This window comes from Peromyscus maniculatus, chromosome 7 (assembly GCF_049852395.1).
Source record: "Peromyscus maniculatus bairdii isolate BWxNUB_F1_BW_parent chromosome 7, HU_Pman_BW_mat_3.1, whole genome shotgun sequence".
NCBI classification, from domain to species: domain Eukaryota; kingdom Metazoa; phylum Chordata; class Mammalia; order Rodentia; family Cricetidae; genus Peromyscus; species Peromyscus maniculatus.
In genome coordinates, this window is record NC_134858.1 from 106,076,372 (window position 1) to 106,103,851 (window position 27,480).

Consider the following 27,480-nt stretch of genomic DNA (forward strand, 5'->3'; position numbering starts at 1 on the left):
CACATTTGTTTCACCTTGCCTGCCTAAGATACCTGATTGGTCTAATAAAAAGGTGATCAGCCAATAGCTAGGCAGGAGAGGGATAGGCGGGGCTGGCTGCCAGAGAGAATAAATAGGAGGAGAGATCTAGGCTTGAAAGAGAAGAGAATGAAGGAGAAAGAGAGGAATATGTGCTGGGCCAGAAGCCAGGAAGCCTGTGGAGTAGATACACAGAAAGAAAGAAAGGTAAAAAGCAAAATGTAGATAAAGAGAAACATTAAAATAAGAGCTAAGACTGAGCATTCACAATTAATAATAAGTCTTTATATCATAATTTGGGAGATGATTGGTGGCCCAAAAGAAAAAGTCTGGTGCAACTTGTCTTGAAAAATAAAAAATTAAATCTTTTTTTTTTTTAAGTCTGAAAGATTAGGAGAAAAGCAAATGATCATTGTGAAGATGTGAGCCTTGAGGAGAGGCAGGATCAGCTGGTAGGTGTATGACTGTGGAGTTCCAGGAGAGATAAACACTGGAGGATTGAACTGGGAGGTAAAGCCAGTGGGTGGTGTTTTAGGCCATGGCCTTGCAGGAGGTGATGGGTGTGAAGGAGGGGGCAGTGAGCAGTGTTCAGGCCCTGGGATCTTTCGTTGGACGGAGGCAGGGAAGCTGAAGAAGAAGCTGCAGAGAAGCCTGACCATCTTAGAGAGTGAGAGAATCTGAAAGCGCACGGGTGTTTAGAGCCCAAGGGAGCAAGCATCCAGCACTGTGGAGGAGTAAGGACAAAGGATAGATGTCTGGGGTTGGGGAAACAGTTCAGTGAAGTGCTTGCCGTACAAGGATGAAGACCTGAGGCTCCTCAGGACCCATGTGAAAAAGCCAAGTGTGGCAGCAATGGCTTGTAATCCCAGTGTGAGAAGTCGCGACAGGCTGATCGCTGAGACTTATTGGCAGGTGACCTAGCCTAGTTGATGGTCTCCAGGCCAATGAGAGATTCTGTGGCAAGCAACAGAACGAACCAAGGTGAACCGCTCCTGAGCAATGATAGCGGAGGCTGACCTCTGGCCCCCACATGTGTACCAATCCAAACATTCCCCTCCACTTACACACAAGAGAACAAACTGCTGGCTTGAGAGTGTGCCTGTAGTCTTCTCCACATGGGAGGCAGAGGCAGGAGTAGTCTGGACAACATAATGAAACCCTGTCTCAAAATAAGGCTGTTGAGATAACTCATTGTATAAAAAAACCTAAGACCCCAAATCCAATCCCTGGATCCCACAGTAAGAGAGAGCTGACTTCTGAAAAGTTGTTCTCTGACCTCCAAGTAAGTGCTATGATATTTGTCCACATTCACACACCACACACACCACACACATTCACACACACACACACCACCCATATCACACACATTCACATACACACACCACCCACATCACACACATTCACATACACATACCACCCACATTCACATACATACACCCCACACACCACACACACATACACTCACAAATACCAATAATAATTAAAATTTACCAATAATAATTAAAATTAACAAAATAACGAGATTGGAGAGATAGCTCAGTCCTCAAGAACATTTGCTGCTCTTTTAGAGGACCTGGGTTTGATTCTCAGGAACCATATATAACTCTGATTCCAGGGTATCTGACACCCTCTTCTAGCCCCTTGGGCCCAAGGCATGCATAAGATGCACACAATGTACGCAGGCAAACACTCACATAGAAAATAAAGAAATAAAATGTTAAAAATTAAATTGGCAAAAGAAAACGACTGGTCATTAAGGTCCCTGCCAAGGACAGTTTTGTGGGGAGAGAGAGGGAGGAGCCTAACTCTTGTGGATAGACAAAAGAGTGATAAACAGCTAGAGAGAGCAAGTGAAGAAAAGTTGAAAAAATGATAAGTATGTTGGTGCAGCCCTGGAATTCCTGCCCAAGAGGCGGGAGAGCGAGAGGATAATGAATGAGGCCACTCCGGACTGCATAGAGAGACCTTGTCTCAAAGAGATTTTTTTTTTTTAAATAAAAAAGATAATAAACTGACAAATCTCAAAGCTACTGGCTCAGGAAGTCTTAGACTACAGAGATTTGTGCAGTTGCCTCCCAGATGAATACCTAGCACATCTTCAGTCCCTCTCAGAAGTGGTCTTTGTACCCTCCGCTTGATATCCCCACATGTAACCATTACTATTTTTCCCCCTTGAGACAAGGTTTCTTTGTGTAGCCTTGGCTGTCCTGGAACTCATTCCGTAGACCAGGCTGACCTCGAACTCACAGAGCTCTGCTTGCCTCTGCCCTCTGAGTGCTGGGGTTTTAAAGGCCTATCCCATCATGCCTGGCCATAACCGCTACTTTTATTTCATCTACAAAGAATTCTTTCGATTGTTGAATGTAGACAATTTCTGAGAGATTTCCTTGGTGGCTGGGCTTAGGTTTTATAGGCAGATCATGTTCGAATGGTGGAGGAGGCAGCTGGAATGTAGACTCTGTGGGGTGGCTGGTCTTGGGGCTAATTTTCCTGGGCACTGTGCTGGCTCTGTCTCCAAGGACAATGTGACCAGTTTCGCCATCTGTAGCTTGAGCCTCCTCCCCTCGTATCCCCTTAGGGTTGGGGTAATGAATGGAAGAATTCACTGGGAACAGCGGAAGAAGGGATTTGCCAGCCCCTCCTGGAGCCTGCCAGGGGTCCAAAGCTCTGTCTGCGGGGTGGGAGGAGCTACATTCTGGGAAGCCCGCCCGCCAGCCAGCTACGTTAAGCTACGTCTAAGCAACTAACCTGGCAACAGAGTTGGCCTGACAAACAGCTCCCTCTGCCATTTCTTCAGGCTACCATGGTGCTGTTCAGGCTCCTGGCGATTCTTTTTGCTTTATTTATCTCTGGTGAGGAGCAGGTAGGGGTGGGGGCGGGGGACTCCAGCTTTCCAGTGAATTTCTGACCTTTAGGTAAGCTAACGTGGAGGCAGAGGCCGAGGGACCCCGACCCTTGTTCCTTATCTTGGCTGTTTCTTCGACCATGTTCTCTCTCTCTCTACCTGTAAAATGTCAGATGTGGGAGGCATGAAGGACTTCGGCTGCTTGGCCTCCAGCTGTGGTGAGGCCCTGAAGAAAAAAAGGCATTGCTATGTTTCTGTATGTGGCTTTCTTCTAGTCCTCCACAGCTTGCCCTGGTCCATAGATCTCTCTGAGAGCCAAGGCCCTGGCACTACCCTTCAGTCTTTTTCTTTCAACTGCTCCTCCTACATGCCCACCCTGGAGTTACTCAGTGTGAGACCACCCACCGGCTTCTTCAACAAGCCCAGCCTGCACAGCCTGCACGGCCTGCACAAGGGGGTCTATGTGGGAAAGGTAAGGGCATGGTACAACTAGGGATCGTGGGGACCCAAGACGGAAGTGACAGAAAGCTCAGGCCCTGCATATTGTTGCCACCCTACACCAGGTGACCTTGAGCAGCTCTGCTCGGCTGGATGCTCTCGCAGTAAACCACTATGAACTTCAGCTGCAGTACAAATGTGGCAATTTCGTGGTCTCGGGACCACTCTTTGTTCATGTGCAGAGGGACCCTGGTCGTTTCCGGTGTGCTGGTCCATTTGCCAGCCCAGGTAAGGCTAGGTAGGGGTGGCAGGTTGGGAGAGGCAAGGCCTGGCCTCTACAGAGCCCCCCTGACTTCTCTGGACAGCTGGAGAATTCATCTACGTGCCAGAGACAGTCACGCCTGGGGCCTTGCTGTACACGCTGTTGCTGCCAGGCCTAGGAGTCCAGAGAGCCCAGGTGAGCTCAGAACACAGGGCGGAGCATGTGGGAGGGGGTCACGGGGAGAGTAATCTCAGTTCCTGCTGGCCAGGCATAGCCTGCAAAGACCCTGAGGTAGATAGATAAACCTCTGCATGATTCATGTTCTTGGAGAGGGCCGCTAAGAGCTGCCTACCTTCCCATCGATGAGGGCAGTTTCCCACAGGGACCAAATTTTCGGAGTTCTATGTATTCTGAGTTCTACATGACCTTTTCTTTTCTTTTTTTAAGTCACTTTTTGTAACTCTAGAAAGAACTGTGTGAGGTCCCCCCCCCTGCTTTTTTTTTCTTTTGGTTTTTCGAGACAGGGTTTCTCTGTGTATTTTTGGTGCCTGTCCTGGATCTTGCTCTGTAGACCAGGCTGGCCTTGAACTCACAGAGATCCACCTGGCTCTGTCTCCCGAGTGCTGGGATTAAAGGCGTGCGCCACCACCGCCCGGCTTCCCCTCCACCACTTTTTTTTTTTTATTGTGAGTTTATGCACATGGGTGTGCATGAGCACATACATGCTGAGGCATGCACATGGAGTTTGGAGGACAACTTCTGGGTGTTGGTTCTCTCCTTCCACCACGTGGGATCCCAGGATCAAACTCAGGCTGTTCAGGCTGGCAGCAAAGGCGTGAGCCAGCTAACTCTGTTGTGGGATATTTTAACTGGGCAAAGATGTGTTGCATCTGTTTCACCTTGCCCGCCTAAGGTACCTGAAATGGTTCAGTGAAGAGCTGAACCAATGACTAGGCAGGAGAAAGGCTAGGTGGGGCTGGCAGAGAGAGAAAATAAATAGGAGACATCTATGCTTGAGAGAGAAGAAGAGGATGAAGGACAGTCCTGACACAAGAAGCCAGGCAGACAAACAGTGAAAGTAAGACATACAAAAGTAAGGTAATAAGCCCTGGGGCAAAGGGTAAATAAAGAGAAAACAGGTTAATTTAAGTGAAAAGAAAGAGCCAGAAACCTGTCTAAGCTAGGCTGAGCATTCAACACTAATAATAAGTCTCTGTGTCATGATTTGGGAGCTGATTGGTGGCCCCAAAGAAAAAGCCTGGTACACAACTCACAGGTCTTTGTTAGTGTTGTTTGCTTGTTTGTTTTTGAGACAGCCAGGGTTACATAGATCCTGTCTAAAAGAGTTTTTTAAAAAAATTCTGGCTGGGCGGTGGTGGCGCACACCTTTAATCCCAGCACTCAGGAGGCAGAGCCAGGCAGATCTTTGTGAGTTCGAGGCCAGCCTGGTCTACAGAGTGAGATCCAGGAAAGGCTCAAAGCTACACAGAGAAACCCTGTCTTGAAAAACAAAACAAAACAAAAAAATCCTGAAGGGCATTTGTTTGTTCTATCAGAAAGTTCTGAGGCTCAGACCCAGGGGTCACATGGAAGGCAGAAGGCCTAGGCTGGGGTAACAGCCAGGGGCAGGATCCAGAACCAACCGCCAGTTAGAAGCAGCCGCCTGCTGGGTTACTGAAGGATGTTGACAGGGGTACTTGGGGCCCTGGGGTCTGTAGCGGACCACTAATATCTCTGTTCTGTTAGATGAACATTACCAGTGCCCAAGACCCTCCACTCTTCCCCGGGCCTTTCTCCATTGATGAGCAGGGATTGCTGCGGGCACCATCCCAGGGCCTCAGCGGTCAGGCTCTCAAGGTAAGCACGGCTTCGGACCTGGGGCTAGCTATGGATTGGGCAGGACCGCCACCTCCTGAACAGTTGGCCTTGCCTGCTTTGACTAAAATGCTTGTCTCAGCCCACTTGCTGCCCCCTGCTGACTGCCCTCTCAGTCTGGCTTTCTTCCAGACTGAGGTCTGGAGGTCCAGAAAGAGGGCAGGCCTGTGTTCTGGGGCCTCACAGGTCCTCCAATGTAGAGTGTGGTGTGGCAATCAAACTTGAAGAGAAAACTTTGGGTCAAGTGGCTAGCAAGAAGGAAGTCCCCTCTTTAAAATGGTCTTTTCTGCAATTCCCTGGGTCCCATCCCCAGCACCACAAAAACAAACACACTTCCACCTCTTAGTAACTGGCTCTCGGCAACTCTAACCTAATTCACACTTTGACTCAGAAGAATTGGTGGCCCAGAGTTATAGGGTTCAAAGGGATAACTTGTCAGCAGCGTGGTAAGTCACAGGTTTCCTTGTGGCGGTCTTGAGGACTGCCTGTTTGAAGAGAGGACTAGGCATGGACACAGCAGTGGACACATAACATGGCTTCTTTCCTGTCATATATGCACTGACAGAGCTTCCAGCTGCAGATTTTAGTGTCTTTAGGAAAAGGCCAAAGCTGCAAAGGGATGCTGACAGTGAAGGTTTTGCCTGCGCCCTCCAGCCAAGTCTCCTTCCCGTAAGGCTCCCCTACCCTGGGACACACACGGGAGGATTCTGCATCTATCCCCTGGGAAACAGTTGGGGTAGGCTGCAGGGCTGCTGGAGCATTCTAGTTCCCATAGGAGGGGAGCCCTAGGAGGGGCCTGGGGACCCTGCTGTAATAAGCAGGAAAAAGGTTTGCTTTTTGTTGTTGTTGTTGTTCAGGCAGAAGGCCCAGAGTATCACCATCCCAGAGGATCTGGTCCCTGGGAGCAAGGTGATTCAGGTCCAGGCTCGAGGATCCAACTTACTCTATGAAATCATCTCCCCATTGCCCAGCCCACTCTACTCCATTGGACAAGGTGAGGGGAGGAGGAGGGTGGGTCCTGGGATGTCTGTAGTGGGGAAAGGGTCGGGGCACAGAGGTAACTCCTACCAGAAAGATTGGGTTGAGAGCCTCGCCCTTAGAGGAGGAGGTGGAAGTGGTCAGGACCATCTATCTGCCCGCCTTGGGGCAGTTGGTGGAGAGCCGGACTGAGCTGGGGCGGGGCGGAGCTTTGTTTCTTACACCCTCCAGCTGACGGGGTAGTGAGGACCACCGCGCCCCTGGATTTGGCTCGCGCTCAGGGTGCAGCGGTCACGAAGCTGCAGGTGAGGGCCTTTGAGAGGCTCCGGCCCTGGGCCAGTGCCGAGTTCGATCTCACGGTTAACGTGCGAGCAGTCAACCAGTGGCCTCCACGCTGCCATCCCGCGCTACTGGTGTGAGTACCCTGAAGCCATGCCCCGGCTTGTTGGGTGAGATGCCCTGGCTCACCATTGGTCCAGACTCCTTCCTGTCTTGCCTCCTGCCCTCCACTCCCAGGACTCAGGTCCCAGAGACTACCCCTGTGGGCACGGTGCTGAGCAAGCTCACTTGCGTTGATCCAGACTCTGCTGGCGCTCCCCTCGACTTCCAGCTTCAGTTCTACAACCCTCCCGACTCCGCCAGCCTCCGTCTTCGTGACCGAGTCCTTGAGGTGCCCAACACCCGCTCCTAAACTCCCATGCAGACGAGGTGGGTGGGCCGCGGTTTATTGGCACTGAGACCACGGAGGTGGGATGGGAGTCTGGAAAACTGGGTCAAGGTAGGATATACGTGGATACCCTGGTTTGAGGCACTGTGGCAGGCCTCAAGTTCTTCCAGATCCTGGCTTCATCTTACTCTCTGTCCCCTTGGCCAGGTGAATACTACATTGGATTGTGACACTCCTGGGGCTTGCTTCCAGCATGCAGCGTCCATCTTGGTCTTGGATGATGGACAGCCCCAGATGACCAGTGAGTGACCATACTTAGGCCTGAACATTCAGGACAGGCCTATTTTGTCCACTCCTTTCCATCCCCCTGAAATAGACAGCTTTCTTCCCTCAAAAACTAGGTCAGGGTTGTCTCAGTTTAAGATCACTAGGATGCCTCTCTTAAGATTCCCCCTACCATTCCCCAGAAAACCCTCTCTCCAATATAGGGCCATGTTTACTTATTAAGAACCCTAGGGCAGGCTGGGTGGTGGTGGCACATACCTTTAGTCTCAGCACTCAGGAGACAGAGGCAGGAGGATCTCTGAGTTTGAGGCCAGCCAGGTCTACAAAGTGAGTTCCAGGACAGCCACCAAAGCTGCACAGAGAAACCCTGTCTTGAAAAAACAAAACAGCAAAAGAATCCTAGGGCAGGTCTGGGTACCTCAGGACAGCTCCTTAACTGCCAAAATGGTCCCCAGCTGAGGTTCCAGTTCTGGTGATGGTAACACCCGTCAATGAGTTCTCCCCAGCCTGTGTCCCACGCACGTTCCGGGTTCGGGAGGATGCAGGGCCCCACACTCTGCTGGGCTCCGTGGTGGGCACGGATGCGGATTACCCTCATAACAGCCTTGAGTACTACATCTCTGGTGGACCCTCCACCTTTGCTGTGGATCGTCTCAGTGGTACTTAACCCCCAGGGCTGGGAGGGAGGGATGGGGCCAGAGTAGACTCTGCAGGCTAAGGCTGTGACCATCCCTTCTAGGAGAGATTCACCTCCTGGGGCCTTTGGACTATGAGCAGCAAAGGTGGTACAAGATCACTATTCTCCTGATCGATCACAGCCAAGACTGGGACCTCAACCGCCACCGCTCAGGTTCATGTACTGTAACCATTGAGGTTGAGGTAATTGACCTCCGGGGCCTGGGAAAGACAAACTTCCCTCTGGCCTTTTGCTTTTCTCTGCAGATGTGTGTTTCTTATATGGGCTGGTCGAGGGGAGGGGCTCACTGTGGAAAACATCACCGCCTGTTGGGGTGATGCCACCTAGGTCCAGTGTTTTCAAAGGAAGACGAAGGGCTAGCCTGGGAGTGTGAGGATGGACTGTAGCCACTCCTCACACGGTGGCCTTTCTCCAGGATGTGAATGACCATGCCCCCGAGTGTGAGCCTCCATTTCAGGAACTCACCACCTATACTCCCTTGGGTCGTAGCATGGAGGTGACCAAGGTGTCATGCTGGATCCCTCGGGAGCCACAGCGCTCGGCATTCACCTACAGCATCGTGGGAGGTGTGACTATGTGGGGGCCACCAGGCTGTTGGTGAGGGTGCGGCTAAGGTAGCAATACCTTCTTCTCTTAACTACTCTGCTTTCAGGGAATAGCCAGAGCCGGTTTAGACTGCAAGGGACCGTCCTGATGCACAATGACACTGTGTTGGGGCCTCCATGGCCAGAGCAGCCCTGCACCTATGAGCTATTGATCCATGTTGCTGATGCGGGCCCTTCCATCCCCCACCTCAGCACCACAACCACCATCATTGTGCATCTAGTTCCTTGGAGGGCCGGCACGGTGGCCACCAGCACCCACAGAAGCACAGTGAGGGGGTCCTCAGGCCCTTGGGGTTGGGAGAGAGGCTCTTGAAGGGTGACGACACCTAGTTTTTTAGATGGAATTATGAGAGAAGACATTTTAGATAAAACTGCTGGGTGCAAAAAGATCAGCTTGGGGTGTGAGGTGCTTCAGTTCATAGGGAATTTGAAGGCTGGACTGTCAATGGTAGTGACCCTCCTTTCAGGTGTCCTCAACAATGACACCCCTGATTGTGACAGAGGTAGAGGCTTTCTGGAAGCCAGAGCCTTGGTTTGTGGTAGTGCTGACAGCGACTGGCGCAGTTCTCCTCCTGGCTCTGGGCTGGCTCCTCAGCAGGATCCTCCGGGGGTACGTTTCCACCTCTGTGCTTCCCGCTTCCCAGCCCATACACAGACACCGGCTGGAAGAGGTAGTCTTCCTCAGCATTCGATGACACTGCCAACATTGGTGGGCAGACAGGTTGAGGAGGGCTGCTGCTGCTGTCTCTCCAGACTGTTCAGACTGAGACACCTTGGAAGGGGTCGCCATCATGGGCGGAGTCCAGTCTCGAAACTGGACGGACACAGAGGGCTCACAGTTTGAAATTTCCCTGTTCCCAACCTCTGTTTTCTACGGGATATCTGCCCTGCTTCTGTAAATCGAATCCTCCGAGTCTAGGGGTAGGACAGATAACGGCGTGGGCATCTCACATAGGCTGTTTCTAATATAAAGGGACAGACAATGACACTCTTTAGTGTCAGCAGGCCTGCTACTTTGACCGTTTGCTTCCTCCTTCTGGCCTTTTAGGTTTGCCCAGCTACTACAGGCACCCAGCAAACCAGCCAGAGCTCTGCTGCTAAACAGGTCAGTCTCCTTTGCTTCCCTCTGTGCCTTGGGGAACCCGGCCACTGAACTCGGGCTGGGGCCCAGACTCTTGTACGTCTTGTACGTGCTTCTACTCCAATTGCTGTAGCGTCCCGGGAAATGAAGGATCCGTTGAGAGACTCATGGAGGCACCAAGAATGGAGATGTCCCAGGTACCCCGAACTTCCATGAGTCTGGTATGCCATATCCCAAGTTGTGGGCACTGAGGCTGCTCGAGGGTACTGCCCATCCCTGCAAAGCCTGCCTCCCTCCCCGTGAGGGGTACCCCTCCGAGAGTGCCCACACCACCACCAAGATAGTGGAGGCAGGTGGGCACCCAGCCCTTCCATCTGCCCCCTGCGGGCAAGGTTCAACTCACTGTGCCCTTTATTCTTTTCAGCAGCATTTTGATGGCAGAGCCCACGATGTCCGTAAGTCTCCACTTTTTATAACTGTTCTCTGCCTGGGCCCTCACCCTTCCCCAGAATTTTCTCTTCCCTTTACTCCTCTCCATTTTTACTGTTACCACTAAGCATCCAGCACCTACATTTTCACTGACCGAGCTCTTCTCTCTGACCCCCCACCCACCCTCTGTCACCCCCTCACCCTTCAGTCAACTTCTGCCAAACACCAATAGGACCAGATGACTCAGACCCGGTCTTGTCCCCGCTCCCAGCAGGAGGGGGACCGTGTTAAGGGGAGAGCTCCCTCCATAGTCCAGGTTCACCAGTAAAGTTGTAGCAGAGTGATCTGACATTGGCTGCCGGAGGGGACTGGTATCCACCGGCTCTCTGTTCACCCGCGCTGAACCTCAGGGGTCTTTGCTGAGAAGGGGAGGAGGTGATGAACCTGGGGAAGGGGCGGTTAAGGGCTGAAGCCAGCAGGCCTTCTCCCCTTCTCTCTCCTGCTCGCCCGGGCTCAGGCACAGGGAGAGATTACCTGTTCAGCACGCGCACTGGAGCACGGCGCTGGCTCTGAGGCCAAGCAGCTGCTTCCCTAAGTGTGGAATTCCCTTCTCACATGATCATAGCCTGCATTTCCAAGTTGATTTAGCAATAAAGATCACAAACGGAACACTACCCACCTTGTAATCTTGTGTGGGAGAAGCTCTGAGATCTCTTTCCCTGTTCTTACTTGGAGAAAGTGCCACCTCCCTGTGGGCACCCTATGGAACAGTAGATTATTTTTCTTTGAAGAAGCATTGTCTGATGCTCTGACAGCAACTGGCACTTTGTAGAAGAGGCTCTTATCTTGCTAGTGATTGATAGGTCTCCAGTTGTCCTGTATACTCAGAGATTTTTTTTTTTTTTCTTTGAGGCAGGGTCCTGCTGTGTTGCCCTGGCTGGCCTGGAACTCTCTATGTGGACCAGGCTGGCTTCAAACTCATAGATCCACCTTTTGCCTCCTCAGTGCTGGGATTAAAGGTGTGTGCCACCATACCCAGCAAGACTTGATGTTTTTTTTTTTTGTTTTTTGTTTTGTTTTTTGTTTTTTTTTTTTTTTTTTTTTTTTTTGGTTTGGCTTTTAGAAACAGAGTTTCTCTGTGTACAGTCCTGGAGGTCCTGGAACTTGCTTTGTAAACCAAGCTGGCCTCAAACTCAGAGGCCCTCATGCCTCTGCCTGTGCTTAAAAGGGATTAAAAGTGAGCACTGCCACCACCACCCAGAAAAAAAATTTAATGTGTTTATTGAGACAGGGTCTCCCTATATAACCTTGGCTGTCCTGGAACTCACTTGTAGACCAGGCTGGTCTTGAACTCACAGAGATCTGCCTGCCTCTACTGAGTGCTGAGATTAAAGGCATACAACCACCATCCCAAGCAAAACTTTAAAGACATGGTTTACTCTTGTAGTATAGACTGGCTTGGAACTTGCAGGCCTGCCTCAGTCTCCTGAGTGCTGGGATTACAGACACATGCTGTCATGGCTGGGTTGACATTAGTGTATATATATGTACGTGCACAGACAACCTCAGGTATCACACCTCCCCCCTGCCCATTGAGACAGGGAGTCTCACTGACCTGAAACCCACCCAGGCTAGGCTGGCTGACTAGTGAGGCCTAGGGATCTGCCTGTCATCCCTTCCCGCACTGGGAGTACAAGTGAGTACCACCATGCCTAGCTTTTATAGCACTTTTTAAATACACTGTAGATTATAGGGCACTCTCTCTCCAGCTCAACATTTTTGGTTTTTTAGGGTCTCATCAGCCCTCATGGGCAGCTTGTCAACTTTGTGGAGGGGTTTTATTGGGAATGATCTGGAATTTCTGTATAAAGTTAAGGGGCAGGAGAGATGTGGGAATCTGTACTTATTTGTTCCCACTGATTCCTTACTGCTTGGCTCTTCCTGAGCTAATCTAGGCTTTGTTGCACATAGCCAGTGCCTCTGTAACAGTCTGAAGAACAGATTTGACTGTGCAGTGCTGGCCCAGGCCCAATCGGGCACATTGTTTGTCTCCAAGAGGCTACACTTATCTCCAAGACATATCAATCTTCCCCCTCTTGATAAGTCTGTAGGCTGAACCCTATTTGAGAACTGGACAGTCTCCATTCTGGGGCCCGTTATAGTGCCGTAGGCCCAGGAAGAGTATGAATACCCTCTGGAAAAAGCACTCCTCTGGTCTCTCTTTTTTTTTTTTTTTTTTTTTTTTTTTGGTTTTTCGAGACAGGGTTTCTCTGTGTAGCTTTGCGCCTTTCCTGGAGCTCACTTGGTAGCCCAGGCTGGCCTCAAACTCACAGAGATCCACCTGGCTCTGCCTCCCGAGTGCTGGGATTAAAGGCATTCGCCACCACCGCCCCGGCTCACTCCTCTGGTCTTATTTTAAGGACAGGGTCTCATAATGCAGCCCTAGCTGGCCTGGAACTCACTATGTAGACTAGGCTATCCTCAAACCCAGAGATTGGCTTGCCTCTACCCCTCGAGAGATTGAAGGTGTGTACTACCATGCTCTGCCCAAGAAAAAGACTCTAGAAAAATTATTTTTATATGTATGTGTGTGTCTAAATATATGCCACATGTGTGCTGATGCCCACGGTGGCCTGAAGAGGGTGCTGGATCTCATGAAACTGGAGTTACAGGCTGCCATGAGCTGCCTGATGTGAGGGCTGGAGACACAACTCAGGTTCGCTGAGGAACAGCAGGTGCTCTTAGTCACTGAGCCATCTCCCACAGACTCATCATGGTGTTTCCATCAAAGCGAGAATACTAGAAGCTTCATGCCCAGCACCCTGAGAGTGGCTGCATTTGGTTTACTCTAAGAGCTTATTAAATTTCCCTCTTGTTCACCCTCATTTTATAGACAAGTCTCAAAGAAGCTAAAGCTCAAAAGTTCTAGAGTTAGGACTGGAGAGATGGCTCAGCAGTTAAGAGCCCTGGCTGCTCTTCCAGAGGACCTGGGTTCAATTCCCAGCACCCACATGGCAGCTCACAACTGTCTGTAACTCAAGTTCCAGTGGATCCGACTCCCTCACAAAGACATGCAGGTCAAACACCAATGCATATTTAAAAAAAAAAGTTTTTTATAAGAAAGTTCTAGAGTTAACTAATCAGGACATTCGGGTGTGGGGCCAGGTACTCGGTGCCTGTGGTAGCCTAACCTTGGAGCCAAGTCCAGGGTTAGGGGCCTACTATGGAGAATAAAGGATGGCCATCTTCATGGGACTCAGTTTGCCTCAGAGACAGGTCATGACGGCCGAGGGCAAAAGATAGTGTCGTAGGAATTTAACTGATGCTCTCGGCAATGAAGAGTAGCCGCTATATGCCGAGACTTGTGCTGGATGCATATTTAACTCTGCAAAATGAACTGCGGAGAGGGGAAGCCAGAAACTGAGAAGGTAGCACAGAAGGCGGTGGCTGGGAGCCGCTTAGGAAACACTCGTTAACTCTGGAGCCACAGGAGGCGAGGGACTCATCACCACCACTTCCTAAGACTGTGTGACCTTGGCTCAGCCTCCCTGCTGCGCCTCAGTTTCCTCACCAGTGAACTAGGGTAGACCCATCCACAGGCAGACGACCAAGCAAACCCCGTACCGTTGACATTCCCTAAGCGTGTGCGAGAAGTACGATAAATGCTGCTCAAAACCGGAAGGGTTGCGCAGGTGAGAAAACCAAGGGCGCTCTAGGTGGCCCCCGGTCGCGAGCAAAAGCGCCGCCGCCAGCAACGCCGAGAATGGCGCGCATGCGTCAATTCATGCCGTCACAGTCACGTGCCCCAGGCATTCTGCACGAGAGGCACACTCTGACAGGCGGGACAGTTGACGAATCGGCGGGAAGAACTCCTGCAGACTTCGGGAAGAGAGGCTGTTGATTGGAGAGCGGCTCAGGCAGGGGCGGGTTCTTTGCTGTCCTTGGTTACTATGACGCCCGGCCCCCCGCCCCCTCGGCTGGCCGCCATCTTGTTGTTGATCCGTACCCAGTGGGCAGCGCCAGGAGCTGGACCGAGCGGCCGGTGCGGGGCCGCTGCTGCGGGGCTCAGCCGCCTGCGCTGCCTGCCAGGGGGGCGGGCCGAAACCTGGAGGCCCGGGGGGCCCCGCTCCCGTGGGGAGCCTTGGGCGCCCGCTGCCCAGGTCGGGCCGGTGAGTGACAGGAGTCGGGCCAAAAGACCCGCCCGACACCCAAGGCTAGGGTGGCGGCGGGCGCGGGGCTGTAACAGGCGCGCGTAGGGCAGGGTCGGGACTTAGGCCGAGCATCCCTGGAACATCCTCCGAGCGTCCTGGTTGGCCTTCCGCGGAGCCTCCCAGATGCTGGCAGGGCGGCTGGGAGGGCAGCTCGGGGGGAGGTCGGAGAGCCCTGTGCCCTAGGACCGGCGGGATAGCGGGAAACCTGCCTTTCTAAGTCACTGGATGCCTCTGACCAGGAGTGCTGAGACGTGGTCCCTGCCCGCTGGTTCTCCCGGCCGTAACGTTCCTCCACACCAGGGATAAACGTACGTCGCTCTTAGATATCACACTCTTGTAATATTTTCAGGCCGCTAGAGACTAAGATGAGAAGACACAGGCCTAAAATGCCTTAAGAGCCAAGCAGGGTGGTATCGAGGCCCTGTGTTTTTTGGTAGGACGGTGGTCATCCGCCTGTCTCTTTCCTTGCAAGACCCCACGGAGCCTTCCGGGCTCTTCCGGATTCACTGTCTACTGGTTCTTGAAGAACCTGGTTAAATGTCCATAATGGCTGGGTTTTATTTGGGGTGTAAGTTCTGTAGTGCTTGCCCACCACTCTCTTTGGAGAGTGTGTGTTAGGAGGATAAGGATGGTGATGATTTGGTTAATTTTGTCTCCTAAAAAGACAGTCCGTTAGGAAATGTAGGCGTATGATAAGACTATTAAAAATGTTTTTATTATGGATGGTCTTGAACTGTCCCATTAGCTATTAACAGAACTGAAACCGGGTATGGGAGCTCATGCACCCTGCTGAGGCAGGAGGATTGCCAGTGGGCTGCAGGCCAGCCGGAGCTACATAGCAAGACCCTGTCTCGAAATAAAAGCAGTGCTGAATGTTACTGATGCTGGATGAAAACGGCTGTCAGGCCTGTTTCTTCTGAGGGAGGTGGGGCTGGCGATCCCCAGAAGATTATGCAGCTCTAGACACGGTCCTCCCGGTTGCTGTAAAACACATTTTACCCAGGGTCCTTAGCTTCTCCACACAGGTGTCTTGTATGTTGTCGTCATACGAAACCTACAAGGGATGATTAAGGAGGCCAAGCAGGCTCATGTCACCCACCTCTGAATGTTTAATTTTGAAAGAAACCAGCACCTTGGTCTGGAGATGCCTCTGGGAAGCCAGAGCTGAATGAAGCCCGGGCAGGCGGCAGGTCGTTGGCCTTAGCTGATTGTTATGCTTGTGAGGAGAAGAGAGGAGTTGAGTACATTTGTTATTTATTTCATTGCCCTTCCACAGGGCCGTTTTTGAATGATTACTAACATGCCTTCGTGAAATAGGAGGGAGATACTAAAATATTAGCTTCTCAGAATTGCTCCTCCCAAGCGTCCATTGCTCTTATTTCTTTATTTTGGAAATTAAATCAGCCACAGGATTAAATTTTTGCTATTTCTGCTAAAATAGCTAACCCTAAGTTAGACTCTTATCTCATTTTGGGTATTGGATCTCTTAGTGATGTAGAAGGAGATGATTAATCAAGTTGTCAGCATTGACTTCTGCATACAATCTCAGGGAGTTCAAGGGTCCATTAACGTCTCTCCTTGGTGTAATCCTTTGTTAGGACTGCTGTCCCAAGGAAGATCAGAAAACATGAACTTCCATTATCTTTGTTTAATATTTGTTTTATGCTTTGTTTCCTAGCTCATGGGTATTTATGAATAGGGTATGGTACTTGACTCTACAGTTAACCCAAAGACAGGAACATTATTTCTGTGCTATGTATCTTAAATGCTGCATCATAAAGACCGTTACGCTGATAGGCCCTCTGGTCGTCTTTGTCTTTGCATAATTCATTTGTAAACTTTAGTGCTTGAGGTTTTTTTGAGATCGTGTTCCTTGTGTAGCCCAGGCTGTTATGGAAACTCAAGAGTCACCTGTTTTCTCAGAGTGCAGGGACTTCAAGTGTACATACACCTGGCTTAGCACTTTTTCTTTTTTTTTCTTGGAATGGTGTCTCTATACATAACCCTGGCTGTCCTGGAACTCACTATGTAGACCAGGCTGGCCTCAAAATCACAGAAATCCACCAAGGCATGGCCTGGTTTAGCACTTTTAAACTATTAAGGACAGCTGGATAGCATAGATGGTGGTTATTCTTCAGTCTAACGCTCTCCCAACTGAGCTATTTCGGCTTGATGGTGGTTATTCTACACTGGCCAGAAATTGACACAGGCCCAGGAGGCAGGGAGATCTGAGTTTGAGGCCACCCTGGTCTACAAATCGAATTCCAAGACAGCCAGGGAGGGCTACACAAGAAACCCTGTCTTGAGGGGGAAAAAGACAAAGCAGGATTATAAGAAACAGGATTATAGGATGAGATCTGAGGTCCTAATGTGGTGTCCAAAGTGTTGCTGCCCAGCCAGCCCCAGCCCACTGCCTCAGGTTTATCCTTATCATCTACTAACTAAACAGCTTGCTCAGCATTCCACATGTCTTTCGCTCCCCGCCCGGTGCCTCTTGCTTGCCGAATCCCATGACCTTCGCCCCCGTTCAGGATTCTGTTACTTTTCCCTCCTTGCTTATCTCCAGAGTCCAGTTCAAGTCCTCCCTGGCTTTCTAAAACCTCTCTCAAACATCTTCAATTCCTGGAGCATATTCCACTCCTTTTGAGCTGCAAAAGCATTATAACCCTTAAACAACAGAATAGGATTTGCTCTGTTTGTTTGTTTGTTTTTGTCTTTTTTGCTTTGTGTGTGTGTGTGTGTGCTTGTGCACGTGTATGCGCACGTGCTTGTGTGTGTGCATATACATGTTTCAGTGTATAGAAGTCAGAGGACAACTCCCTCTCCTTTTGCCGTGGGTTTCAGGGGTCCAACTTTGTTGTCATGGTAGTGTGGCGGCACCCTCATCCCCTGAGCCATTTTGCCAGCCCTGTTTGGTTTTTGAGACAGACAGACTTGTGTGGCCTAAGCAGGGCACCAGCTTGTTTGGTAATCCAGGTTGACATCTAACTCTTGATCTTATTTCTTAAGCCACCTAAGTGCTAGAATTATAGATGTTCACAACCACAGTTGGTTTGATATTTGCCTTATTTATTTAATGTATATGGATGTTTTGTTTAAATGTATATCTGTGCACCATATGCAAGTCTGGCACCCACAGAGTTCAGAAGAGGGCATTGGCTCCTTTGGAACTGTAGTTACAGTTGTAAGCGACTGTGTGGGTGCTGGGAATTGAACCTGGTCTTCTGGAAGAGCAGTAACCACCGGGCCATCTCTCCAGCCCAATATTTGCTTTTTTTTTTTTTTTTTTTTCTTCTCTGTGTAGCTTTTAGTGCCTATCCTGGAATTCACTCTGTAGACCAGGCTGGCCTTAAACTCATAGAGATCCACCTGCCTCTGCCTCCCAAGTGCTGGGATTAAAGGCATGTGCCACCACCACCCAGCAATATTTGCTTTTTTTTTAAGAATAATTTTTGTCCGGAAGGTCATGGCGCACGCCTTTAATTCTTGAACTCAGGAGACAGAGGCAGGCGGATCTCTATGAGTTCTGCCTCCAAAAAAAAAAAAAAAAACTTTTGGAGCCCGGTGTAGTAGCACCCCTGTAGTCCAAGTATTTGGTAGGCTGAGGCAGGAGGATCAACATGAGTTCAAGACCACCCTGGGCTCTATTGTAAGACCCTGTCTTAGTAGTAATTATAATATTTTTTAGTCCTGCCTCGTGTTGTGGGCCTGTAATTTTAGCTAGCTCAGAGGCTGAGATAGAAGAATTACATGTTCAAGGCCTGTGTGAGCTATAAAGTTGAGTTTAAGATCAGTCTGTGCAACTTAATTAAACTCAGACTCAATATTGTAATAAAGGAAGGAGGGAGCTGAGAAAATGGCTCTGTGTTTGCCACAAGCATTAGGACTTGAATTTGATTCTTAGTACCCATAGAAAGTCTACTGTAGGGCTGGAGAGGGGCTCAGAAGTTAAGGGTGTTTACTGTTCTTACAGAGGACCTAGGTTCAGTTCCCAGTACCCACATGGCTACTCAACAATCATCTGTACCTTTAGTTCTAGGAAATCTGATTTTTCCCCCAAGACAAGGTTTCTGTGTAGCCCTGGCTGTCCTGGAACTTAGACCAGGCTAGCCTCTAACTCAGAGATGTACCTGTGTAGCTGAAGTTTTCCTGGTCCCACCTGGCTCCCTCGGTCCTGCTGCTGCTCGTACCCCAGTAAACACACAGAGGCTTATATTAATTAAACTGCTCAGCCATTGGCTCAGGCTTACCACTGACTAGTTCTTACATTTAAGCTCAGCCCATTTCTCAGCCCAACAACAATCTATATGTTGCCATGTGTTCCGTGGCTTTACCTGTGTGCTTTACATGCTGCTCCCTGGATGGTGGGCTGGCGTCTACTGACTCAGCCTTCCACTTCTCAGAGTTCTCCTTGTCTGTTTATCCCCTCTATACTTCCTGCCTGGCTACTGGCCAATCAGCATTTTATTTATCAACCAATCAGATCAACACATTCACAGCATACAGAACATCCCACAGCACCACCCCTTTTCTGTCTAATCAAAAAAGGAAGTTTTTAACTTTAACATAGTAAAATTACATACAACAAAACAGTAATCAAGCAAGAATTAACAGTTATAATATCTAGTTGCCAACGAGCCCCACAAGGAGCAGCATGTAATGGGACTCAGGTAAAGCCATGGAACATGTGGCAATACATAGATTAATAGTTATGGGCTAATTTAAGATATAAGAGCTAGCTAGCAAAAAGCTTGAGCCATGCAGTTATAATTAATATAAGCCTCTGTGTTTACTTGAGGGACTTGAGTGGGAGAGATTTGTCCCAACCATCAGCAGGCCGGGACTCAGGAAATCTTCCAGCTACATACCTGTACCACTATGCCTGGCTCTGATGCCCTGTTCTGGTTCTTTCAGGCACCAAGCACATACATGGTACACATACCATAGCAAAATACAGGTATAAAAAAATAAGCTTAAAAAATCTTCATGTAGTGGCACAGGTTTTTAATCCCAGTGGGATGGGAGGGGGAGAATGGAGACAGATCCCTATAGTTTACTAGTTGGCCAGTCTAGTTGATATGCAGGCCCCAGGTATCAGTGAGAGGCCCTGTCTCAAAAAACAAGGGAACCAGAGAGATAGCTCAGTGGTTAATAAGAGTGCTTGTTACGCAAACATGAAGAGTATGGGTTTGTATCCATAGGATCACTGGGGCTTGCTGACTGCCTGTCTGAAAACTGTAGCTGTAGGGTTAATGAGAGACCCTAACTCAAAGGAAGAAGACACAGTGATAGAGTAAGATACAGATGCCCTTCGTTGGACTCTGTATACAGTGTATACATGGCAGACAAAGGCACGACATACACAGCATCAGAAGAAGGTGGAAGACTTGTAGGGAATGACTACTGCATATGTACAAGCCCCCATACCCACCCAAAAAAGTTCTAGGGGAAATCTTGGTAGAGTGCCTGTCTCATGCATAAGGCCCTAGTTTCTGGGGTAGGAGAGACGGCTGCTTAACTCTTGGGGAGTTAAGAGCACTGGCTGCTCTTCCAGAGGACCCAGGTTCAGTTCCGAGTGCCTACATGACAGACAGCTCCAGTCCCAGGAGATCTGGCCCCCTCTTTTACCTCTTCTAGCCTCTGGTCACTACATACATGTGATGCACAGACATTCAGGCAAAATACCCATACACATTTTAAAAAAGGTCCCTTGTTTCAGTAACCCCCACATTACCACACACACACACAAATGTTTATTTTAGTGGGACAATAACTGCTTTCTGGCAGGGACACTTTTTTTTTGGTCTTTTTGCACTTGAATTTAGATGAGAAGAACTAAATGTTTATAAAGATGTACTAAATTTGTCTGAGTTGGAAATGGAATATAATTACACAGGGAAATGCAAGGGGGTGGACGAGTAGAAATGGGAACTTGGTGGCCATGGGTCGCCACCTCTTGCCACACCTGAAGTGCTCGCACATACCGACTCTAGTGCTCTCTGGGCTCAGACCCAGCCACAGTGCATCAGAACTAAGGCCTGAAAAAAACAGTTGCCTATCTCAGAGGGGCCTGTGTGGTCCACTCTTCCTGGCCAATGCCAGTGTTGGCTCGTAGAGAGAGTGTTAGATGAGCATACTGGTTCTGATAGTCCCATACTGGTTCTGATAGTCCCATACTGGTTCTGATAGTCCCAGGCCCTCCTTTTGCTTAGGACTTCCTCTTCCCATCCTTTGCCTGGCACAGGAGCAGTGACAGGAAGAGTTGGGGGAGGCTTACACGGTGCTCTCCCTCCCTTTTTCCTTTTTCTTTCTTTCTTTCTTTTTTTTTTTTTTTGGCTTGGAACAAGAAAGCAGTTAGGTATTTTGTATGTTTGTGGCGTTATGCTGCTGTTGTAGGTTTATGCTTATTTTTTATGACAAGTTCGTACTCTGTAGTCCAGACTGGCCTGGAAATCACCATGTAGCCCCTGCTGGCTTCACTCTCAGTGATCCTCCTGCCTTAGGTTCCCAAGACTTAGAGGAATGAGCCACTGTGTTCAGCACATACACAACTCAACCCCTCTTTTATTTTATTTTCTTCTTTTAGACAGGTTAACAATGTGTAGCCCTGGCTGGCCTGGAACTCACATGTACACCAGTTTGGGCTTCAACTCACAAGAGTTCTTTCTGCTCTCTGGCTCTCAAGTGCTGGGATTAAAGAAGTGTACCACCATGCCTGGCAGTATGTACACATTTTTAAAAGTAGACGTTCATTTCTGCTTCAGCAGACTTTGAGTAATGAGTTTCAACTGAACTAAGAAGCCGGTTATCTTAGTTCTTTAAAAAATGCTTTTGTTTTTACATTTGTTTATTTTGTGCATACCCACATCATGGTGTGCATTTGGAGGTCAGACTACAACTGCTTGTTTCTTTCTTTCTTTTTTATTTTCTTTCTCTTCCCTTCTATGTGTAATAGTCCTGGCTGTCCTGGAATTCACTCTGTAGACCAGGCTGGCCTTGAACTCACAGAGATCCACCTGCTTCTGCCTCCCAAGTGCTAGGATTAAAGGTATGTGCCACAATTACCTGGCATTTGCTTGGTGTGCGCCACCACCGCCCAGTTCTTTTCTTTTTTTATTTTTATTTTTTTTTTATTTTTTTTTATTTTTTTTTTTTTTGGTTTTTCGAGACAGGGTTTCTCTGCGTAGCTTTGCGCCTTTCCTGGAGCTCACTTGGTAGCCCAGGCTGGCCTCGAACTCACAGAGATCCGCCTGGCTCTGCCTCCCGAGTGCTGGGATTAAAGGCGTGCGCCACCACCGCCCGGCTCTTTTCTTTTTTTAAAGACTTACTTAAGTGTATGTATGTACATGTGTGCGTGCAGATCCCCATGGAGGTTAGAAGTGTAGGGCATGGAATCCTTACTGGAGTTACAATCTTTCCTGAGCCATGGACTCTGCACTTACGTCCTCTATAGAACGGAAGGCACTCTTAATTGCTGATCCATCTCTCTAGCCCCAGGTTAAGATTCTTACATTTGCTGCTATGGCTTGAAATTACATTTAGGACTAGTCCACCACCACCATGACGACACACACACACACACACACACACACACACACACACACACACACACAGTCTCTCTCTGCCTCTGAAGGAACTTTTTTCCATTTTATATGTGTGTGTGTGGGGGGGGGGAGTACACATGCTGTGGTGTGCATGTGGAGGCCAGAAGACAACTTGCAGGAATCAGTTCTGTCTGTCATGTGGGTTCTAAGGGTTGAACCCAAGTCATCAGGCTTGACAGCAAGTGTCTACCCACTGGGCCATCTCATTGCTCCCTCCACAGGGTCTCATGTAGCCCATGCTGACTTTGAATTTCCTGTTCCTCCTGCCTCTGCCTTTCTACAATTACAGGTGTGCACCATCATGCCTGACCAGACTGCACTCTTCAGATCTAAAATTTGATGTCAGTTGAATAAGAACACCTTGTAGTTGATAAAAATCTGGGTGTATTATAATTGAATGAACAGTCATTAAGCTCATGACAGTGGTGGTAGGGATGTGGAAAAATTGGAGACCATTCGTACTTCACTAATGGGAATGGAAAACAGTGCAGCAGCTTTGGAAACTAGTATGGCAATCCTCCCTCCCTTTTCTCTCCCTGCCTCCTCTCTCCTCCCTCTCTGACTGTAGTCCAGCTGGCCCTGAACTCAAAATTCTGCTGAATTCTGGGACTAAAGGCATGTGCCACCATGCCTAGCTTTAGACAGTTCTTTAACTGATTGTAAATATTTATAGCATCAACATTAATAACAAAGGAGGGATGAGATAGCTCTGCAGTTGAGAGTTCTTGCTGGTCTTACAGAGGACGTGAATTAGGTTCCCAGCACTCAAGTCAGGTGGCTTGCAGTTGTCTATAGCTCTAGCTCTGACATCTGGGGCCTCTGCAAGCACACACTTACATTCACATATCCACATGCAGACACCTACCCACCCCCTTACACATAATTAAAATCTTAATAATAACAAAAGAGGGAAACGCCTGAAGTGTCCATCAGCATCACATGATGAGTAGATAAGTCAAATGTGTTCATGCAGTGGATGTTACTCAAAAAAGGAAAGGCTGGTTTTAGTAGTGCACACCTTCGATCTCAGCACTCAGGAGGCAGAGGCAGGAGGGTCTCTGAGAATTCAATGCCGGCCTGGTCTACAGAGTGAGTTCCAGGACAGCTGGAGCTACATACATAACAGAGGAACTTGTCATAAAACAAAAAACCCAAGTAAACAAATACTAGTATATATTATATTTTAGCCTCAGAAATGTGTAGAGTTTAAAATCCAGGTGTAAAAGGCTGTATTTGTAGATTCTGTTTCTAAGGCAGTACCCAGAACAAATGATTATATAGAGACAGCAAGTAGATCTGTGGTTATGGAGGGCTTTCAGGTGGTGGTAAGGGTAAGGAAGTGATAACAAGTGTACAGTATTTCTTTTTGAGATAATTAAAGGTTTTGAAGTTGTGGTGATAGTTGCATGTTTGAGACTCTACAAAGAACCACTGAATTGTACACTGGAATGGGTGACTTGTGTGATGTGAGTCATCTCATTAAAGCTGTTATTTGAAACATGGGCTGGTTGAAGCCAAGATGGCTCATTGGGTAAAGGGTTTTGCCACCAAGCTTCATGACTCAGGTTCCATCACCAGGGCCCACCTGGTGGAAGGAAAAACTGACTCTTGCAAGTTGTCCTCTGACCTCCACAACTGCGGTATGTAGCATGTGTACCCACACACATATATGCAGACACACAAAAAATGTCAGTTGAAAATTGTTCAAAACTTAATGTCGTTCAGTAAAAAATATTTAAATATATATTTGCTAGTTAAACGAGAAAAAATAAACTGTGACGTCACTTTTACTATTTTGTGTATAAGCAGAATATTTTGTGTTTTTGAGACAGGCTCCAGGTGGCCTGAAACTCGCTCTGTAGCTCAGACTAGCCTTCCACTCTTGGCAGTCCTCCTGCCTCAGACTCTTACATTCTGGTTACAGGTGTGTACACACACACACACACACACACACACACACACACACACACACACCCCACTATGCCTGTCTGGTTTGGTTTTTGAGACAGATAGGGACTTTGCTCTGGAGCCTGTATGGCTTTGAACCTGTTCCAGTGCTGTACAGAATGGTCGCACAGCCCTGAGAAGTCCTCTGAAAACCTGTTGAGCTTTCCCATGGCAGTCACTTGGCTGGCTTTGTTTACTTTTTAACTGTCTCCATAGATTTGCCTTTTCAGAATGTCTAGTTGGGAACTTACATCTATCTATATCTTTATCTATATCTCCTCATCAGTTTTTTTTATCCTTTTAGACAGGTTGTCATATAGCCTGGGCTGGTTTTCAACTTGCTCTACAGCTGAGCATGACCTTGAACTTCTGATCTCCTGCCTGCACCTCAAGTGCTGGGACTACAGGTTTGTACTGGAACTTTCTGTAGACCAGTCTGGCCTTGAACTTAGAGATCCACCTGCCTCTGCCCACCTGGGATTAAAGGCATACAGCACCACTACCTGGCCAGAATCTTTATTTTTTTTTTTTTTTTGGTTTTTTGAGACAGGGTTTCTCTGTGTAGCTTTGCGCCTTTCCTGGAACTCACTTGGTAGCCCAGGCTGGCCTCGAACTCACAGAGATCCGCCTGGCTCTGCCTCCCGAGTGCTGGGATTAAAGGCGTGCGCCACCAACGCCCGGCCAGAATCTTTATTTTTAAAAGATATTTAAATTAAAATATGAAAGTAGAAGGTAGATTATTTAGCCACAAGAAAGGGACAAGCGGGAGGGATGAAAGGCACAAAAGAGGCTAATTCAGGTTGAATATGAACAGAGCTCATGATATGCATGTATGAAAATACCATAATGAAACCCATCATTTTGTATAATGAGTATATACTAAAAAAGTCCCAGAAGATTATATTACCACCCTTGCCAAACACAAGCTATAATGTGAGGGTTTCTGGAATACCATTCTTTAGATGAAATAGTGAATTATAGACATTTCTTAGAGAGTGAAGACTTTGTATTTTTTGCCTTTAGTTCATAAGTTTTTTTTTTTTTTTTTTTTTTTTTTTGTTGTTGTTTTTTTTTTTTCCGAGACAGTTTCTCTCTGTAGCTTTGGAGCCTGTCCTGGAACTCACTCTGTAGACCAGGCTGGCCTCGAATTTACAGAGATCCACCTGCCTCTGCCAGATTAAAGGCATGTGCCACCCCCGCCCGGTTAGTTATTCAGAGTTTTACAGTACTGGGGATCAAACCTGCGCCTTCAGTATGCTCTGCAAACATGTACACTGAGTTGTATCTCCAGTTCTGATTTTATTTTTTTCTGTTGAGACAGGGTCTTACTAGTTGTCCAGGTTGTGTAGTGTCTGGTAGGTCTTGAATATGGTTTTCCTGACTCAGCTGGGATTACAAGCCTACTTTACCAGGCTAGGTTTTGATGATTTTTGGTATTTTTGCTAAAGTTAAAAATAGCACAGAAAATAGATATGAATACCAGGAAGTTTCTAACCAGTTTGGAAAGATAAATGATAAAATATATGATTCCATTAGATATTTCATGAGTGTCTCCTAGGAAAATCCTGATCTTGGTGAGCAAATATTAAATTAGAGGGTTTAGAGGGTTTTTTTTTTCTCTTTTTCTTATTTTCTTTCTTTCTTTCTTTCTTTCTTTCTTTTTTTTTTTTTTTTTTTTTTTTGTAGTCCTAGCTTTTCTGGAGCTCTCTATGTAGACCAGGCTGGCCTTGAACTCAGAGATCCCTGCCTCTTCCTCCTGAGTGCTGTGATTAAAGGCATGTTGTCACTGTGCCTGGCTCAACTGGATTTTTGTTTGTGTTAATTTTTTGTTTTTTTTTTTGCTTTTGATCAGGGGCCTGAACTCAGTTCAAGGTCTTGCACATGCTAGCCCAATGTTCTACCATTGAGCTAATCCCAGCTAACTGTGAATATATACACACACACACACACACACACACACACATTAGTAAGTGTAAGAGATTGGAGTAATGGAGGACTTGGCTAGTCAGAAGTAGAGAGAGCTCAAGAAAAGAATAGAAAACCTACTTTTGGGAATGGCTAGGTGGCTGTGGTCCCTAGAACAAATAAACATGCTTAAGGAAGACTCTCTTTGTAGGCTCAGGTCTCTACCTTGTTAGATGGGGCACAGCTTTGCCTAACAAGATAGCAGAGAAAATTATTGTGGGGTTATGTTGGCAGAACATGTTAGAAATCAACATCCTAGAATTTAGTGGGTAGATTCCATTTACAAGGAAATTTATCACCAAAAGCACTATACTGTGAAGTTCTTGGGTGAGGTGTTAGAGGAAGCTGCTGGCCTCTATGCGATGCATCGTGGGAGTCAGAACAGCTGTGATTGGGCTCTAGGGAAGCTGGCTAAGTGGTGGGGGCCTGGTGAGAGTTACATAATGGAACCAGAATGAAAAGCTCCTTCCTTTTGCACCAGCATCTCTTTAATGTCTACTGACAAAGCGTAATATCAGCTAGAAGGGAACAGAATGATTTCATCTCTGTTTTTGCCAAGTAGGCAATAGGGGGTGGGTTTGGGCTAAATTTATTGGAAACTGGTAAAGTTCTATTAGAGTTACATCAACTAGTATATTTCTGAATAGAGTTGATGATTACCACCAGATCCCTAACCCGTTATTTTTGAGGACAGGGTTTCACTAATTAATCCAGCCTGGCTTTGAACTCAATCTACCTGCCTTAGCCTTCTGAGTGCTAGGATTACAGGTGAGTCCAACCATGCCCAACTTTAGTTTGTTTTTCTAACAAGAGGTTGATTTTAAACTGCTATCCTATCTTATTCTAGCCTAGGATAACCTGTGCTTTGGTGTTTCTCATCCTAGATATATTTGGGTTGTTTTAAAACTTCATTTGAGGCCTGTCAGTGGTGCTGCACACCTTTACTCTCAGCCCTCAGGAGGCAGAAGCAGGTAGATCTCTAGAGTTCAAAGCCAGCTTGGTCTGTAGGGTGAGTTCTAGGACAGCCAGCGTTATGCAGAGAAACCCTGTCTCGACAAACCAAACCAAACCAGAACCCTTCATTTACTCTGTGTATTCTGTGTGTGTGCACTCATGCAAACATACTTACATGACTATTTGGGTGAAGGCCAGAGGACAGCCTTCGGTTCATTTCTTCAGATGACGTTCACATTCTTTTTGAGAAAGCGTTCTTACTGACCCAAAACTCACCAAGTTGGCTAGGCTGAATGGCCATCAAGCCCCAAGGATCTACTTATTTCTACCTTGTCAGCGCTGGGAACACCTATCACCATGCCCATTTATTATTCCTTCATTAGTTGTTTTGAGACTTGGTCTTAACCTTGTGTCTTTGGCCTCAGACTTACAGAGATCTGCCTTGTAGGAGTGGAATTAAAGGTCTGTACCACCACACCTAGCCCATTTATTTTGATTTACTGATGTAAACCAGGCTGTCCTCAAACTCACAGAGATCCTCCTGTCTCTGTCTCTTGAGACTGGGAATAAAGATGTGGGCCACCATGCCCAGCTCATTTATTTTTTTAAAATGTAGGCT

The 27,480-nt window shown here is 47.9% G+C and overlaps 1 protein-coding gene across 18 annotated transcripts in view; it reads left to right on the forward strand.

The window, feature by feature from the left end:
• The first annotated feature begins 2,743 nt into the window (after positions 1-2,743).
• Positions 2,744-27,480, forward strand: part of Cdhr4 (cadherin related family member 4) — a 35,017-nt gene continuing 10,280 nt past the window's right edge. For 2 of the 18 annotated variants that reach the window (XM_076575500.1, XM_076575502.1), the window contains exons 1-17: positions 2,947-3,335; positions 3,427-3,589; positions 3,667-3,758; positions 5,310-5,420; positions 6,004-6,107; positions 6,296-6,432; positions 6,648-6,831; positions 6,933-7,086; positions 7,291-7,384; positions 7,824-8,027; positions 8,108-8,247; positions 8,481-8,631; positions 8,718-8,938; positions 9,138-9,280; positions 9,719-9,775; positions 9,885-9,948; positions 10,176-10,206. In XM_076575500.1, coding sequence (XP_076431615.1) covers positions 3,030-3,335; positions 3,427-3,589; positions 3,667-3,758; positions 5,310-5,420; positions 6,004-6,107; positions 6,296-6,432; positions 6,648-6,831; positions 6,933-7,086; positions 7,291-7,384; positions 7,824-8,027; positions 8,108-8,247; positions 8,481-8,631; positions 8,718-8,938; positions 9,138-9,280; positions 9,719-9,775; positions 9,885-9,948; positions 10,176-10,206 — 2,356 coding nt within the window. In that variant the 5' untranslated portion in view covers positions 2,947-3,029. The other 16 variants (XM_076575505.1, XM_076575503.1, XM_076575506.1 and 13 more) reach the window with 14 other exon arrangements.